Here is a 19334-nt window from a genome sequence, read left to right on the forward strand (position 1 = left end):
TGTGAAATTGTTTCCAAATAATGACCAGCAATCAAAATCCGAGTCATTTACGTAGATCTTAGTTTATCCCCATTCAAGCACTTTTGTACATTTTTAGTCCTCAAACCGACACAGATTTAATTTCTGTAATTTTTTTTCCAAACTGCACCTTCGAAGTACTATGATACACATTTTACTATTGTAACTGGGAGTTTACAAAAATATAATATAAATATAAATATATAATTTATAAAAATAAAGGCAGTTGGGGCCTCTTAAACCCCATTCAGACTTTGATGTAAAATATTTAATTGCATAAGTATAATAATCGTTATACGAACCGTTTTTTGAATTTTGTATTATTATAAAACTGTTTAAAGGGATTGTACGAATAAAGAAGTTACACGTAAACTTTTTTGAACTCTGTGTTTAAGAATACATAGGAAGTACGAAGTTCAAAAAACTGCAAATTTGTATTTAGAACATAAATTCAAACAGAATCTTAACAGATTTATTGAAAAAAAAAAAAAAATAATTTCCAATACGGTGTATCGAAATAGTTTTTTTTTTATCGTGGCCTTGGATGTTTTTTTTGGAGAAATAGATTCTAATGAAAGCATAAAATCACTGAAAATCGACAAAATTTGATGTTGTATGAATTGTGAAAATGTGGGCGTGTCACTTATGTCGATTGAAATTTGACTCTAGGCACCTTGTATCCAAAAAAGAGTATAACAGCCCCATTTTTCACGCAGTACCGAACAGTAGACCCCAAAACATTTCCGTTTATTCTGAAACGAAGAACCGGCATGGTTTCAAATTACTTTGCCCCTCCAATAGCTCGAGCTAGACTCGTTTGGCCACCGGTTTGATTTAGGAATAGAGCCGCGGGTTCTTATACAAACGTAATTGTCCAACGCTCGTCAATAAAACATATGTACTGGGAAAAGCGTCAACCAATTCTTAGAAAAAGCCGCTTTTTGGAGGGAACACTATACTTCAGTGTAAAATTCGTCAATTGCATCAAAGTTTACAATTCCTGATATATGTAAGGATGGGATAAAAAATGTAGTCGACAGATCGATAGTGTCTAAAAAAGTAATCCTTGCATATTCTTGGATCTAAAAAGCAGTTTTATGAATCAGAATTTCCAAAAAATTTATGTGAATTTACTAAAGACGGAACGGGGATATCTATTATACACTTACGTAGTTGACTCTAGTCAACTCGATGAATATTTCTAGCCATATCACGATCACACATCTGAAAAATATCATTCTGCGATGAGCGATTCAGTTTGTTGCTGCAATCTGTCTAAATTATTGTGAATGAAAGCTAAATATGACAATATTGATGCAATCTGCATGAAATATTGTGAATGCAAGCTAAATATCACAATATTTCTGCAACCTTATTGTAGTACAGTATGTATACGCGCAAGGTTGTCATGATGCTAGAATTTTTCTGATACATTTTTTATCGTTCGGGGACTAGTCATGTCATAATATTTATCCAGATGAACTTGGAGGAGAAGTGGTATGATTTCCTTCAGACGGTTATCGCGCACGAGTATAAAAAGAAAGAATTGGAAGGTATAGAAGTTACACGTCTACAGAGTTACCTAAGTTCAAGATGAGTAAAATAATTATACTAGTACTTGTAGCTGCTCTCTGCCACTGTCTGGTAGAGAGTATGCCATCTAGTGGTTCTCAATCATCGTCGACATCCGATGCTAAGGGAAGTAGTTTAACTGAAGGACTCACAGATACTGGAAAGTCTACGGCAAAATCGGCGACAAGCGCTGCTTCAACTGCTGAGTCATCAGCAGGATCTGATAGCAAAGGGGGTAGCGATAAAAAGGGCAACGACGATAAGTCGGGAAGTGGAAAGGACAAAGACCCTGGCTCAGGAAATAAAGGTACATCGAAGGATAAAGGCAGCGATCCAGGAAGTTCAAAATCACCGAAGGCTGCCAATGGAGGTGGCACTAGTCCAGGATCTTCAACTTCACCGGGCACTGGGGGCGGTACTGGCAATGGGGGCACTGGGGGCGGTACTGGCAATGGGGGCACTGGGGGCGGTACTGGTACTGGGGGCACTGGGGGCACTGGGGGCACTGGGGGCACTGGGGGCACTGGGGGCGGTACTGGTACTGAGGGCGGTACTGGCACTGGAAATTCAACTTCACCGGGCACTGGGGGCGGTGATGACTGCGACAACAAACTACTTTGCGCTGAACTCACCCTCGGTTAGGGTGACGAACTTTTGTGAAGAACTCCCTCCGATTATACCAATTATTGCGTCAGTCCACGTGTGAGTTAAAGTGATGGATACTAGTTAATTTTCGAATCACTTGTTTCAAATCCACGACTATCTTAATCCTTTCTTTAATTTTCGTCCGGTAGTTTTGATTTGTTTTAATTCTGGAACTCTATGGTGCCAGTAAGAGTTCATTACGTTCTCTGTTTTTTCTCAATATATTTGGATCAGCATATGTTCAAGGTCATTACTTATATAGAGTTCATTATCACTACCTTTTTCTATTACTATGGCATTTTCATTTCATATAAATGCAAACTCTTCAATTCATTTTGGACAATACTGGACTACGTGATTCGTAATATAATCCAATCACTTCATCTTCACGTTATCATGGATTGAAAATATCACTAATCAAATTAGAGAATTTTAGATTTAAGCTGATATGATTAATGTCGAATTTCGAATCTAAGCTTGTCACTGATCGTGGATGGAAAGAGAAACGCTGGGGTGATGATAAAGCATTATTATAAGTAAATAAAATTTTAGGTGAATTGTATAGCGCATTTGTAACACAAATTTTCGTATTTTATTCTTTACAAGCCCTGAAGTAACTTAATAGTTGGAAGAATTGTCAAATTAATTTGAGAATATACACAATAAAAATCTGTAACACTCATGATCATATTTTATGACTCGATGAATTCCGGCTCAGGAATACTGAGCGAACGAAAGTCTTATAAAAATAAGTACCGATAATGAAATTAAAAAATAGGAAGCGAAAGTACTCGTGAATTAGCATTCCTTCGGGTATAGCACGACGAAATTACGCCAAAATAGACGACGGAAGAAAAGTCTAATTATACTGATGATTGTTCAACAAGTCTAATGACTAAAAGTTTATTTTCATATGGTATTTTCATCATAACTAAGTATAATTTCCATCTATCTAACGCGTGTAATTGCTTTCTATCATGTTTTAAAATTTAGCCGCTAAGATTTGTTAACTAATTTCAGCTAATATATATATGTCATATAACACTATGAATTCTTACACAATTTATTTGATTTTTCCGGTTTCAAAGTTTCTTTTTTACACGCTGATGATAAAGAAAAGAAAAATGCTAGCGAATAATACAATAACAGATCATGCTGCTATTGTAAAATAGAAAAATGGCAAGATTAGGTAAAATCAACCTAGGATGAGAGATCTTATAATAAATAAAATGAAGTATAAAAACCTGCGTTGAATTCCCAAGAGATGAGGCGGATCCTTTTTGTCGGCGGCCTGCAGTCGCGCAGTTATTCGTACGAGCACTTGACACTTGAAGCTGATGGTAAAACAACTCGGAGAGTCCTGTCCTATGAACAAACAGCTTTTCTGAGTAAGTAGTAGAACTCGAGCACGATGTACACAACCTGAAAATAATCGAAAGTACAAAATAAGTGTTGTAACCTGAATCTGCCCAAAAGTGAGAAAAGCGACGCACTATAAACCCTGAAAGTGGTGAAAACGAACGATTCTGAAATACAGTTGGACTCATTTTGGACAGACTGTCAGGCATTTGATTATGAAGTAGATAAAAAATGTCAGGCGATAAAGCGTGGTTGATTTCATGTGAAATTCCCCGTGTAATTCTGCCTATGTTTCGATTCTATTAGCCTCCTCACTGTCGACCGACCACCTTTTCCCCATCAATGTGACCACCTCCTCTATAAGGGTGGTTGAGAGTGGTCACTGAGGCGGAATTGCCGTTTTAATTGGGCCGTGTATGAGAAATACGGGCTACTGTGATGTATGTGGTCCAAAATGTGCCGAGCGAGGCGAGCCTCGCGAGCCTCGCTCGTGGTTTACCAGCTTCGGGATACGCGCGGCTGGAAAACTCATTTTCACCATCCAAACGGACTACTTTCCCATTATTCTCGCGTAATTAAGATCAACACATGTTGACATGCCTCGCCCACCACCGGTACCACTCACATTTTACTCCCTGCGTTAAAACTGTGGTCGGATTTGTTTCTGCACTAACCAATTGTCCACAATCAATCGTATTCAGTTCTGTCCATGTTGAGGTTAGAATTTCAGGCAACCTGATTGTTTTGTTTTTACTTAGAAAATGGATAATTTTTAAAAGCTTAGTATTTCTAATTAATATTAATAATATTTCAATTCTAATTCGATAACCAAATATGCGGGTGAAGATGTTGAACAGCTATCAGAAAGACGTTCGTCTCCAAATTCAAGCTATCCAACTTTCCACTCGATCTTCTGCCTCTTTCAAATAAAATATTTTGAAGCCGGAATACTATCGCATCGGCTGTTCAAGAGACCGACTCAAGCTACAGAGGAAACGTTCCCGCTTTCCTTTATTCACCCAATTATCCTCTCAGCGGTTCGCCGGTCTAGTGTGTAATCCCTAGAAGAGCCTGGCTCTCGTTGCTAAGCCCCATTCCTAACCTAAAAACCACGCCAGGCTCACCGAAGGACGAAAATTCGGCACTCGTTCTTCCTCAATTCAAGTCACAACTCAAGTTATTCACAGACCAATTAGCTGCGTTTGGCTAATAACTGCAGGCAACCATGACGTTCCAAAATTGGCATCATTGAAAACTCTGTGGAAAAATGATGTTAAAGATTTATATTGTCCCACATCAAACCGCGAGTTAAGTATGGTTGGTGTAAAGTGTAAATAGAAGGTTTTAATTTTCGTTGAAACGAGAAGGTATTTGAATTGTTCAGCATCAATGAGGGTGAGACGAGGAAACAGGGTGAGACGGCAAAACAGTAGGAAACAACAAATGTGAGGTAGACGTTAACAAAACCTTCGTCGGTCTGGGCGTGTCAAATTAATGATGACATTAACAAATTAGCAAAGAACAATGGAAATAGCGGCAAGTACATCCTGTGAGAGAATAGCGGCCAGCGTGGATCCAGCCGGTAGAATTCTCTGGGAAAAATAAAATCGTAAATACTTTAACTCATTAGCGGTGATGAATGTTGGGAAACATGTGGCCCCGTCGCCATATATCATAAGGGTACTCCTGTATTCACACGTACATGTGTGTATCTGCGAATAACTTACACTCCAACCGAAAGTATGGCATTCCTTCGTAAGCACAACGCAGCATCCTGGACAAACTGTTTTTTTTTTTTGTTTAATGCCAAGCTGAATATCAAACTGGCGATAAGAAGAATTTCGAAACTGAAGGAAAAATAAATTTTTGATACTCTCAAACTTCTTTCGTTTATGCAATATACTTGGGTTCATTCCAGTGTATATTTTTATAGAATAAAATTTGGTATCAATTCAACGCTATTTGATGTCAACTTTCCGAATCGACAAAAAAAAAAATATCTCATGATAGTCTATACTGACCAGTTTTAGTCAATTTCAATAACTCGATTTCTTTACGGTGTATATTTATTTCGTAGCTCTCAGAACGATCAGATGTCTACTGTGTTTCATCACGTCAGTGCGAATCTATATTTAAAATTTCTGGTTGTCCGAATGAGACTTAAGCGCATTTAGTTGAGGTGATCTCGGGCAAAACTGTGTCGTCGTAGTTCGAAGATTTTGTCACGGATCCAATTATGTAAACACTGCCCTCCATTTACCAAATTCCATGCTACAGGTTTGATAGCTACGTTTGGGTACGTGGCAGGATTAAAAAACTCCCTTGTTTTTATGTCAATCTCTGCAGTTGTCTGACGAAACTAACAATAAAACATAAAATTGTACCAACATCACTAGGGTCATGCAAGTAATTGTAATCCTTGTATTTTGTAGTAGTTGACTTTGGAAGCGTATCGATATCGATTACCAAAATATCATTCAAGTTGGTTGAATCTATTACTCAATCAACTAGTGATAGAAACTCAGAAAACTTGAATTAATATTGGTAAAAGTGAATGTTATTATAATAAAAAGAACCGCACGAATATGGTAGTCTTAGAAACGACTGACTACTTATTTATTAAAAAAAAAGTATTCTAGCTTCTCAGCAAATGACAAGTCACTTTGTTTTCATGATCATGACGTGTCTACAGTCGTCTTAAGGTGTTCAGTAATAACAGAAACACCAACATTCGCGCACGGGGGAAAAAAAAACTACAGATAACCTTACCGAGGTATAGCCGGACTAAGTTGAAACCTCGGCTTGCTGATTCGACGTCTGATTCGTTTTACAATTTTTGCGAGCTGTGGCGCAGGTCCTCCTCAACACGCCTGGGTTTGAACCCATGGTTTGGAGTTTACAACCAAGAAACATTCTAATCAAGTAAAAGTACTTTCATTTACAGAACACAATAGGCGCTTCATACTATGTCATGGTCCTGCAGTGGTGCTCTCTCTGTCGCAAGATCGAAGGAGTGGGGAGCAGCCGCCAGATGGGAAAAGCGTAACCGTATCCGCTTCAGTAAACGTTTCAGTTTCCATAAAAATTCTAGGTTCGTTCACAATTTTTGTATCGAACAACCTTGCTATTGGTTGCATTTACAACGAATACCCAGACATGCAGTAAATATTTAAAATCTGATTGACTGTCCGTGGAACCTTCAGTACGAAGTTAAAATTTGGCTAGATTCTACTGACAATGAAATGGATTCTATGAAACCGTTACCGATTGGCGTTGTAAATCATAGCACCGATTATCTATTCTCCAACTTTTTACTGAAGCGGTTTTTGTTACGATAACGGACATTATAAACCGTCTTTTATGTACTTATATAAGTCTGTATAGCATAGACTTTCCATTGCAATGAAGGGGGTAAATCCATGTACACCACGTTGTGTGCATGACTGTGTACACAACGCAATTGATTGGTTGTGTACGTGGCATGGTTATGTTCACAAAATGGTTATGTTTGCTTGCTTCCAAATGCTGGATTACCCAGCTGACCCCTTTCAGGTGAGTCGAGATTCCTTGGCCAGGCTTGACTTCCACTTACCGCTTAATGATTACAGCTGTGAGATCGTTTATGCGTCATAAACTCAATCGACCGAGGATCACACATCCGTTATTAATTTCAAAGCTGAAATGTTGAGTGCTCGAAGAGGATAACAGACACTACGAATGGAGGTCATTTTTGTTTATCTTTCGAGGTTTGTCAGCTGAAATAATTGTGGACACGCTGTCTATAAAGTATACTGCTCAGCATACTGCGCATTTCAATTCGATTGCAAACGTCGAAGAGGTTGAAGTTCGTAAGATTAACTTAACGATGCTTTTTCAGAGAACTCACTAATTCACAACTTTAAGATTATCTCGAATTCAGTGAACCATGTGATAGGGATTAATATACTTATAATTTGCACCGTCAACTCACAACTTCTTCAACGTTATTCTATATGGTAGCGAAATTGTAATTTTTCCTGCATTTGTTTCGTTACGTTGGCGCTACTAACTCCAATTTCGTATTCTACGAAGATTTTTCTTTACTATACACACACTCCATAGTACTAATCTACGTCTAAATAAAAATTTGGTATTTCACTTGAAAATATTTATTTACTTTCCTCAACGAATGTCTAGATATGTCTTACACGGGGTACTAAATTCATTATCCATACCTAATAATTTTAAATTCGATACGAAAGATCGTCTTTACAAAGCTACACTCTTCAATACACATTCCAAGCTGCAAAGCCTCTTTGCTTGATTGATCGTTCCATGAAAAGAGGCGGTTCCGTTCCGAGAGACAATAATATTTTTCTTTACTCATAGTCAAGACATAGCAGTGTGTCACCTTTTAATTCCAATCATCGGAATTTCGTCAATAATATACAAGACATTTAGAACGACGGCGACTGTATAAATACTTCAGCTATGATCCAAACTCTACAAATGCCGTAAAGGTGATACATAAACTTAGAAAAATATTTTCTTACAATGTTGACTGTGAGTCAGAATGCTTGAAGTATATTTTAGCATTTCCATTTATACAGTACTCGTTATTTTAATACCGCCATTTTCAAATTTCAGCAATGCACGTAACTCTGACTTAAACTACACAATGGAACGTAAGTTGAGTTCACGATTTTGTTTAAAGCCTGGTTGCCTGTTATCTCAATCTCCTTGTTTCTCTGCAGAGAGCGAGGCACAGAAGTTTTACCAAGTAAGCGAGGGTAGATCAAAAGCTGATTGGAGAAATGTTGCACGTGGCAGTAACTGTTGCAATCGATTTGACACTACACTATTAACCATGTTAAAACGCGGCAGTAATGGGTAGTAACCGATTTGGGTTCAATTAACAATTACTTATGGGTAGTATGTGCATTAACGGCTGTCGTCTCTACTCAGAGTTTGGCTGCTCTGTCAAAGGAGTTAACGCGTGTATGTTATTAGTCGAGAAGAGGTGATATGGGAGGACGAGATTTCCTTTTGAGTCAGACACAACGTTCCGTGAATACAAAATACGGTTTAGACGAGCTTGATTACGAATCAGTATCTGGAAACTTGGTAGCTAGTGGAAATTTATGTTAAGATATTACCACGCCAATTTTAAACTCTATTGTGGTGGCAGTAATTTTGATGGCTGCTCAGGAAATGAGTAATATTGACAACTTTTTAAACCAATGACAGTATTTCTGGCCTTGATTTTTGCAAACGGTTAGCACTAGTGTAATAAAATCTACGGCGAATGAGAGAACGGCATTTCAAAAATACCCTGAATGAGAGAATCTCTCATAATGAGATATTGTAGAGGCTTAAATGATGCTTTACTGGTGTTTTTGCATAATTATTTGTTTCCACACCGCAGTTGCTCTTCAACTACCGTCTAAAACGCTTGTTCCGAATTTCGATCACCTCATTGAATCGGCCATTGAAGATCGTCAGATCGTCTTCCGTAGTAACCAGAGAAATACAAGACGATTACTTGTTCGTTGTGAGTGAATGTGAAAGATATCAAAGCACATGACATACATCATGTAAGTTCTTGAATTTTCATTTTGTGATATCAAGTCAGTGAAGAGCAAGAACTGCCATGACAAACCGTGTTAGTAATATTAAACATGACCTAGTCAGAGCAGTACATGTACTACCGCCAGATACTGTCATCTAACAATAAGTTTAACTGTCTCAACACCATTGACTCGAGATAGCTACCGACAACAAGAGGCTTTCTAGACAGATAAGTTACGAGTAGCTTGAAACACAGATCGGACAAAGAGGGTATGGTCCAGATAGATCCCTATAAAGATCAGACCGATTCACCTATCCAGCATTCGTTTCAGGGTTGTGGTTCACTGGTCCTTGGTGTAGTGGTAGCATCCACAATTTTGTATTTTTCGTATCTACCATGACTTTCGTTTCTTGCAGGGTGCTGCATTCACCCCTCCTTCGCAACCCCAAGTACTAGTTCTCCATCAGATCCTTTCTAACGATGCCGACATCGTCTGGCGGTATTCGTCTTGTCGCGAATCTCGTGTATTTTATTATTTGGAAACGAAACGAGACCAATTGTCCTTTGCGATAAATCACTGAGGGCATGTCAATCTCAAGGTATCGACTTTTACTCTTTTTAATCCACGTCACCGTCTCTTATGACGCATTTCTACTTCATGCCATCGAAGATTTGGCCATATTTTTTACAACGATGACATCAAAATACCACGTTAGAGCACATGCTTTACGTTGAACAGTTGTCGTATCATCGTATAATCACGTCTGTAACATAATTATCTAGATTGTCTCACTGCTCGTTTTCTTTGTTTACTGTAATGAATATTGTCAACTTTTCGTTCGACGGTGCAATTAGTTTGTATTGAACTTTTAACATAGGTCCCAGTTTCAGTTATAGAATTGAAACATAGTCTTTCTCTTCCTTAGTATCAGTCGACTAATTCGACCTCTTACAATCAGTGGTTGCGGAGATTTGAATTATTTAAATTAACGATCAAAAAGTTTCAAGATCCATAATTTATATATTTTTTTGAATTTCTCAAAATCCTTCGGCCAAAAGATGTTTCTCTGCCAAACGTAATAACCGAATTTCATTCAAATCGCTGACTATAAAGAACAAGTGCGGTAAACTTGATGTGGAACCACCCATATAATTCACAGTGAAAATAATTTCAAACGCATTGCTAAAGTACGATTACGACGTACGTTTCAATGGTTAACAAGACACGATGCAATCGGTATATACTTTGCTTTATACCGCCAATACGCGAGGTAAAGGTGAATCTATAAATTCTGCAGTGAAATATTTTCAATTCAAGTTACTATAATCACGCTGCAGTGTGACGGAATATAAAAACAATTACGTCGGCCTACCGTTAAAATATTCAGCTGAGAGGACGATGCATTTTCATGAAGCACACGGTGGGAAACTGTAGCGTCATTTCCTGCCACAATTGATATTCAAATTTCTAGAACTTTTAATTGCAATTATGATAATGCTTTTATAGTGCAAGCAAAATTTATAGTACAGTCCAGCGAAATAGCCAACCTGTGGCAAACTCATTGAAAAGAGACTGAAATGTAATAGTAATTTCATTAAAAACGGCAATTAATGGCTCAGATATAGTTACGTCGTGGCGCAAGGGTGGTGAAGAAATACAATAGGATGGCTAATGCTTGAAATATTTCTTCCATTCATTTCCTTTTGTTCTCAGTAATAGCGCACCGTACAGCAACGGAGAAAAATTAAGAGCTGAATTACGCGTCTCACTTTTTTACTGCCTCCTACGGCTAAAATCCTCTTAATTCATACAATTTTTTCCGTTTATCAATGATCGATTTTGCGATAGCTTTGATAAGTCCAATTGTGAAGTAACTTTCCATAAACCGATGTGCATGTGAATCTTTAAGTTACACTATAAAAAAAAAAAAAAAACCCAGCTCGAATGAGCAATCGCCAACAGTCTCTGTATTACGTCAACAGACGCAATTGGAAACAACAATGTTAATGTAGGTACTAAGGGTAAGCGCATTAGCAGCTACTTATCGGAGAACTCGGTGGTAAAGTACTTGCAAATACGGGCACTGAGTAGCGTGTAAAACACTATCTATTTAAACATTTGGATGATTTATGTAGTGACTGGTGCAGACTCTCACCAGTAACGAGAAAGCTTTGTTTGGTATTCGGTAACACACGAAGAAGCTTATTCAAAGTTTGGGTAAGGCCTGAGTAGGGCGGGTGAAATTCGCTCAGGTGATTCTAACGTACAAGAGTCCTCGCCATTGTTTTAAGGGTGGATAACATTCAATTCCATCAGGGTTTTTTCCGCAATATATATTAGTCGATTTTCTGCATTACTTATTTCGCAGGGTTGTCATGATGTTTCAAATAATAAGTAACTGCAGAGTGACTGCCTAACAGCTGTGTTTACATGTCAACTTCTGGATTCAGAGAGGTAGTGGAAATAAGCACCCTGGGTATCGAGATCCCCAGTTGTACGTTCGTGCGTTGGGATTACGGTCAAGTGGCGTTCTAGCAAACAGTGATGACCAGTACAAAAACCCTTCTGGCTATGTCCAATTTATTCATATTCAAACAATATAACAACACGTACTTATCTCAAAACTTGTAATTATTCAGACAACTACACTGAAAGTGAAATTACAAACGAAGTTAGGACTGAATTCTGAAAACTAATTCACTTATTCTCTTCATTCAGTCATTTGCTTCTCCAAGCTGAATTAGTATTATATTATTACCAACAAATTGTTTATTACAGATGAGTGGATCCTACTCATGTCTCTACGACGAGTAACGTCTTTTTGATAACGACTGGGGACAAAATCTGTATTTGCAAAGTTGGGTGGGTGTCACATTGGAACATTAGCGCATGTTAGTAACATCCTTATGCAATGATTTAGTTTTGTAAATGAAGGACATACCGCGGATCTCTAAATGATTCTTCGCAGGTATTCGATAAAGGTCTAATAGACGTTTCAATGTTCCAGTGGAACCTTGATAGCAGTGGCACTTGAAATGTTATGGCAGCACATTGCAACAGGGTTAACGGAAAATCATTTGGTGATGTTATGGAAATATTCTATATATCGGCACCACGGATGGTAGAACAATAGCCGGAAGTATCTCATAACTAAGATTAGTGCCAAGCAAAGTATCTCAAGCAGAAAATTATAAGGAAAATCGCTGAAGCGTTGATGCTGACGCTGGGCGAATAACGTCGTATACATTTGGAATAATTTGAAAAGTTTTTACGTGAGGAGATGATGTACGAACTGAACAGCGTTGAGCATGGTAAGCAGTTTCACCAAAGAGAGTGGGTGATGTGTAAGTGGATATCATTTATCGAAAAATTAAAGAGATATCCTTCACTTTGCCTAGTCAAACGCTATGTAGACACTCTCGCACAAATAATAATTCACTTCAATCTGATCAATTCGCATTAATTGCTGATGGTGTACGTCACTATGTCATCTGCATAGTGAGGGAATGTGTATGAAAACACTTTGTTCTACATCCAAGCTGCCTTCTAGCAAAATGATCAATTTTACCTCACTTCAATCATCGGGATATCGAAACCCATCAATTTGAACAAACAGATGTCCCATAAGATATTATAAAGTTCAGTGTCAATGATTTTATGATAAGCCAACCGAATGCAAATTTCCAGTAAGAATTAGATGTTGGTGAATTTTTACTCTCGAGACTTCTTGTTTCCCCAGAATCAGAATGGAGCGTCACTTGCTGAGGCAGAGCGTCGTATGTTAAAGGTGAGCTTCTATAAGAAAGTTAATCGTACTATCATGGTACAGGAAGACATCGTGAAATCACAGGCATTAGTTCGTTGGCACTCTCATGAAACCTTGAATGACGAACTCGGCGAGGAATATAATGAAAAAATAATTTCTTAGGTCTGAGTGAAACGGATCTTAGATAGTGCATCGTATGTATAGTTTGTTCAGTACTGAATTAGTATTTTCATCCAAGTAAGAAAGTATTAAATGAAAGGGGAGGGGTCGAAAGTTTTTAAGCTTCAATCCACACCAGGAGTAAAATGTAAATACGAGGAAATTGCGAGTGCCAAGACAGCATTTTGAGCCGAGATCAATATCCAGGCAAATATGGGAGGGGAGACAGTTTTTATTCTGTTACATTAGCTCAAAAGCAGGGAATCTTTGAACCATCGAATTCAGGTAGATCTGCTATAAAGAAACTCTGAGGTGGCCTAAGTCTTGATCATCTTCATGAAAATAGCCAAAACGCCAAAGTTAATCGGATGAGGCCCAGTAATTCTTTTCTCAATATCGAATATGGCAACAACCACAAAAATTGGCTAAACAAGTACGACCCGTGTTTAAATTTACCTCTCTTTCCCATCGATTTTTGAAAGGATAATGTGTTCCAACATAGTAAGCGAGAAAAATGTTGGTGTTGAAATTTAACGGATCATTCCTTTAGTTATTGAAGAGGTTATTAGTTTGAACAGGACTAATTGAATACCCAAACGGAATTCCTCTGAAGTTGAAGTGAAATCTTGCATCCCTCGCAATAGCATGTGCAGAGATTGAAAACAAAATTTGGAATTGCACAAATTTTCATATCAATAGCATTGGTGAGGTTAGGTTATTTACCAGGCTTTTTATCAGTTCAGCGTGTGCAGTGAACGCGGCGCTGTTGTTAAGATCAAAAATTTAAGGATCATTCTACACATACTCTTCATCTCTTCCTGGATAGTGATATGCACTAGGGCAAATGAATTTCATAAGTATCACCGATATACCGTAGGGAACAGACCAGAACTTATGATAAACAGAGATGGCCAACGGTTGTTATCCATCCCGTTGCGGATGTTGTCCGGGCTTATATGAGTTATAATGCAAATCGATTAATTAGACACTGCCCACGGAGACATTTCCTGACTCTCGTTACGGGACGTTAACATTGTACTGTTGGAGTTCGATTCCATTAGTGTTTCCCTTGATTCATACTTATAGAGGCTACTGTTATCTGCTCAAATCTGCACTAGATACTAGAATTCAAATATGTTCATCTACTAGCCCATAATTCCGTCTGTACAAATACCAGGGACATGTAGTTTTCACTTGGGCCATTTTGATGGGCCATCATTGGAGGCCATTTTTTATTTCTGGTAAAAGTTAAAGGCACAAGCGTTTTGTACACACCTTTATCGTTAATTACGAAATCACCAATGTCACTAGGTTAGATCACGACGGGGAATCTAATCCCGGCAACAACTGCCTGGAGTGTTATCGGTTGCATATGTTCTGGTCTCAACCTATAACGTGAATTTTTGAATTAGCGGAACGATTCGTGGGCTCGAGCTAGGCAACCAGAGTTATAATTAATGTTCAGGTTGAGTATCGTATCCTACCACTGTCATCCCAAATGTTAAACATGATTCGTCAAAATAACCTAAGTATTAGAAAATCTCGAAAACGAAAAGTTGAATTCGGATAATCAACTACGACAATAATGAGGCGATTAAGAGTAGGACTGTCATCAAATTTAGGTTGAAATTTGGGAAATTTGCTCCACCTGAACATGAGCTGTAACACCGGTTACCTGCCTCAGGCGCACGGATTATTTAGCTCTTAGAAATACTCACGGTATATCGGTCACTTCGTGAGAATTCGGTTAAAACCTGTCAATACTAAAAGTTAAAAAAGAAAATATTTTTTAATGCTATTGAACATAATTTCAGTTATAAAAGAATGTGGAGAATTATTTTTACTATAAGGAAATAAGCTGTTGAATAATTATGATAAAGTACACCGATAGTGTTGTTTAAATTGCTGTGGACTTGATCGCCAAGATGGACGAATAAAATGATAGATTAATAACGAAGATGTACGCAGAAGAAGATAAGAAAATAATTCAAATAAAGTAGAAAAAAAGAGTAAAAATAATGATTAGATAATAAATTAATAATAATGATAATAGATCAAAAACATTTATATCTAAATCCACTTTTACAACAAAAACTTTTTTTTCTTTGATTTAGTGAAGTTCGGATACGCTACGCAAAGAAGAGTTTCCTTTTTTGCAGAGAAAAGCATTTGCAACTTGAAGTGCGTAGATATTTTTTACTCATCTTTTCATTTTTTTATATACATATTTCATGTATCTTCTGTATATTCCAAACTTCAATTTTCGCCTTTTGCCTGCAACAGCTGACTTCTGTAACTGCCAAATCTTTACTTTTTCGGTGAACTCACATGAGAAAGGATGGCCTGCTTGTATTCACGTCTAGACAAGATACTAAATTAATGGTTCTTTACAATATTTTATGCCAAAACGTATTACTTTGAACGTACCAGCTGCCACTGCACAGTCGTAATGTTCTAACATTTTTATTGACTTTTGGCCTTTATCCTCCGTTGATATTACGATCTACGATTTGAGATTATGACGCACTTTCACAAACTTTACATTTAAGAGAAGTCACGATTTATCGACTAAATCTTATAAATTTTGATTAACATATAAAACATGACTTACTTGTTCGCTTGCACTTCGTGCTTGTTGGAATCTGAACTCGACTTACGATAACTCAGAGCAAAGTTCGTGGTATGACACACAGGATGCAGTCATAACGGAGACGCGAATAGTAAACTGATACCTGATGTGATATATGTTTCTGCTTCTTGATAAATAAACTTTAATCATTCATCACTTACAATGTGCAATTATTATTTAACAAACACAACAGCCTATTTCAGCTCAGGTGAAATTTTTATTTTCACGGAAAACTTCTATCACCATTCTCACATCAATTTTTGGTAAATTGTTTGAGGTTGCCCTTTGAAAACCAATTTCGGTTATAAATTCGTAAGAACACTAATTATACGAAGAAAAATTAATGGCCATGCATGGGCAACATACCGCCAACGTACTCTGTGACGTCAGCTATAGCGTCAGTCAATCACGAGCCGTTCAGGCTCGCGTCCGTTCCTGTAGGATTGTTTACGGGATTGAATCGCATACAGTATCACGCGAATGTAGCATATCCAGATCGGTATACCTCCTCATTTTTATCTCGATGTAAGTTTCGTACGGGTCGAGCGGCTTTGTATATCATTTTTAGACTCATACGAATCTCTGATACCATCGACCAGATATAGCAAGATCGACGCCGAGTCTTATTTTTGTCTTGTTAAACTTCTCACTGATATATTATATACATAAATCGGCGTAACTTCTGCAAAGAACGGTATTTTTCTGTGTCATCCTTGTAGTCATACAACTTTCAAACGAATGTTATGCATCGAAATTTCCACGAGGTAAGAAATATTATGAATAACGTATCTCAATTCGCCTTTCACTGATTCCACTGAAAATGGAACTTGATCGAAACAAACCTTCATTCTAAAAAATACTCTGAAATATCGTAGTTAATTGTGTAAGAGTGAAAATATGTGATAATATTATCGCCCTATAAAGTATAGACCAAAGACTTCTATTTACAGTAAAGCAACCGCGTCTCGTGAGTGAACTTCTTTTGGTTATGTTTTTAACGTACTTGGTGTGGGATACTTTCGTGTCTCTTGATACGCTGGGTGCGTCGCTGGCGGCGCGACGTAGCTAGATGGGTGGGGTTGTGGGGGAAAGAGAAGGGATCTTGCTTGCGCAGGATAGTCTGATATTGTGTAACATCAAGTAGCGAGGCAATGCCCTTGAAAACTGTTTCACGATATGCTTTCAGGATTCTTAAGAGGTGTTGATGATGGACTGCCCACGACCGTGGCAGTAGATATGATGGCAACGTCCTACAGTACAGACTCGCACATGCGATTACAATGTTAATTGAGTCATTGAGAGTAGGAAATTCCTGTACCGAAGCCACTGACTTCATCCTCAGTCTAGCTGTACTATTTTTAGCATATTTTGATCAATGCACGAGTCGGCCATAATGTTTCCACGATAATACTATGAATTTGAAAATACGTAAGAAAATCTGTGTGACCCAAATTATATAAGCTGTAAAAACCACATCAGCATCTATGAATTATTAAATTTTTGATAGCTGACCGATTTACGTATCGGTTTGTTGTGCGCATGATGAACCAAATGCTATCTCTTAATTTCTAGATTAATCGGAACAGCGAGATCTGAGCCAGAGGAGCGCATCGGACCGGTTGTTTGAGCTTTGAGTAAGAATTCATGCTCTCAATAAACCTTGCATATATCGGCAAATCTAAATACGGAGAAGTTGGCTTGGTTTGGCGCGACGATAAATTTTCACAAATAATCAGTGGCACAACCGGTCCGCCCGCGATGTTGGTAACATTTATTTGCTTAGCATTGCCAACCTTAAAGAAATTTCTTTAGACCCGTTTAAAGAAAAAAGATGAGTTGTTTTCTTATTAGGAAATATTGTCACTTAGGCCGGAATCTGCAGAAAATCTAAAGAACTCTGACAAAATCTTAGGACTTGTAGGGATATCTCTAAAAATGGTCTGTGAAATCAAAACAACAAACTAAAAATCAATCAATTATGAGGTTCCTGAAAAAATATGCACCGATCAGATAGCGTTTGCAGTTCGCAAACGTACTTATTTGACAAGTTTGTGATCCTAAATATTAAGCCTCTGGTCTACACCATTTTCTGTCGCAACGTTTATACACATGCTGGGTCGGGTCACTAGTGACCCAGGTGTGGACCAGAGAGTTAAAACTAAAAGCATTTCATAGAAGTAAAAGTTCCTTATATCCGTATATTTATGATTCAGATTGTAGAGTATAAATCTGTCTGTGTAACGTCGTTTGTTCATTATCATTATCTATTTATATAAAAAATTGTTAATTTTATAAAGCGAAAAAATAAAATATATTATGTATTCCTGTACTTATTGAGTTTCAGTATCGTCAAACATTACTCGTGAAAATAAAAAATATGAAGAATTATTGTGGCGCTATCTAAATGAAAAATCTAAAGAATCGGTCTAGCGTCATTGAAAGAATTATTCGTCCGATAGGTTGGCAATGCTGAATCCAATAACTACGTACATACATACACGCTAGAACGTGTAATTCGTTTACGTATCGCTATCTATATCGGTTTTTTGCGGTACTGAGGTAGGCAGTGCGTGTATCTTCACTCGCCTGTGAAGGTAGGAATGCAGCTAGCGCAGGTATTCAAAGAAAATTCAGTTTTCATAGCGTTGGCGCAATGAGTCTGACTGACGACTGTCACAGCTGCCCCGCTTACAACGAGCGTCGCCCCTACCACTGCCATGAACTCTCCATCCCTACTCTTCGCCCATAATGGTAAGCGCCAACAAGAATAACTCACACCAATTCCTTATATTTATATACACGTACGAGTTGGATTCTGACTGATTCAGGGCCGTTTGTGTCGGCTGCTGCACAGATTAAACAGACGGTGGCAGATGAAACCGGTGCATTCCATTAATCCTCGCATTAATCGGTCAGAATCCAGTACGTTATGTGTACGAGTGGCAAGGCATGCCCTGACATATAATTGCACTATATGTATACCAATGAGGCATAATAATAATACAGGTGTAGGCGGCGCGAGGCTTAAAACAATAAAACAGAACGGAGTTAAGCAACAGCGTGACTTTGCGTAAAGTATCATTCACAATTGACTTAGTGCAATGGCAGTGCAGCGCGGCAGTTTAGAAATACGAATACCATGCGAGCGTTCATAACCGATTAGTGTACCGGTAAACCACTTAACGCTCGCATGGTATTGGTTTTTCCAAACTCCTCCACTGCACTAACTTGATTGTGAATGATACTTAAAGCAGCCACTGAGCCATACGAGGACTTGACTTATATATCATAGCTCGATTGAAGCGGCAGGAACTGTTTATTCTTTTTGTCCGGGGATCGGGGCGTTTCCTTATCGCTGTGCTTACTGTGTTACAAATCCCGCCTCGATCGGGGCCCGATGTTCGTTATCCTCTATTGCGTTCGTTTGTATGTATATACTTACGTGTTTACACCTCGTTGAAATTCGAACCACGTTGTTGGTAGCCGATGCATCTACTCGTCCCACAATAGATTCGAGCTGCAGCAGAATCCCGGCGGCCATTATCAACGATCTTGTATCATTACACCATCCGAGCAGTTTGGATCTAAAAACGACCGCAAAACCCGGCCGCATCGTCCCGGCGTGCCCTACGAGCCT

General features: G+C 38.2%; 1 protein-coding gene and 1 long non-coding RNA gene across 2 annotated transcripts; one reads left to right on the forward strand and one right to left on the reverse strand.

Moving 5' to 3' along the window:
- The first annotated feature begins 1574 nt into the window (after nt 1-1574).
- Nucleotides 1575-2232, forward strand: LOC124413833 (putative per-hexamer repeat protein 5). Its single transcript, XM_046894620.1, has one exon. The coding sequence runs from the start codon at nt 1612-1614 to the stop codon at nt 2230-2232; it is 621 nt and encodes a 206-aa protein (XP_046750576.1). The 5' UTR covers nt 1575-1611.
- Nucleotides 2233-3527: 1295 nt separating this feature from the next.
- LOC124413946 lies at nt 3528-19316 on the reverse strand. Its single transcript, XR_006929910.1, has 2 exons — nt 19140-19316; nt 3528-3657 (listed from the first exon to the last, which is right to left on the reverse strand). It is a non-coding gene; the product is annotated as an uncharacterized LOC124413946 (long non-coding RNA).
- Nucleotides 19317-19334: the final 18 nt, after the last annotated feature.

The sequence above is a fragment of the Diprion similis genome, chromosome 13 (assembly GCF_021155765.1).
Source record: "Diprion similis isolate iyDipSimi1 chromosome 13, iyDipSimi1.1, whole genome shotgun sequence".
In the NCBI taxonomy this organism is placed as follows: domain Eukaryota; kingdom Metazoa; phylum Arthropoda; class Insecta; order Hymenoptera; family Diprionidae; genus Diprion; species Diprion similis.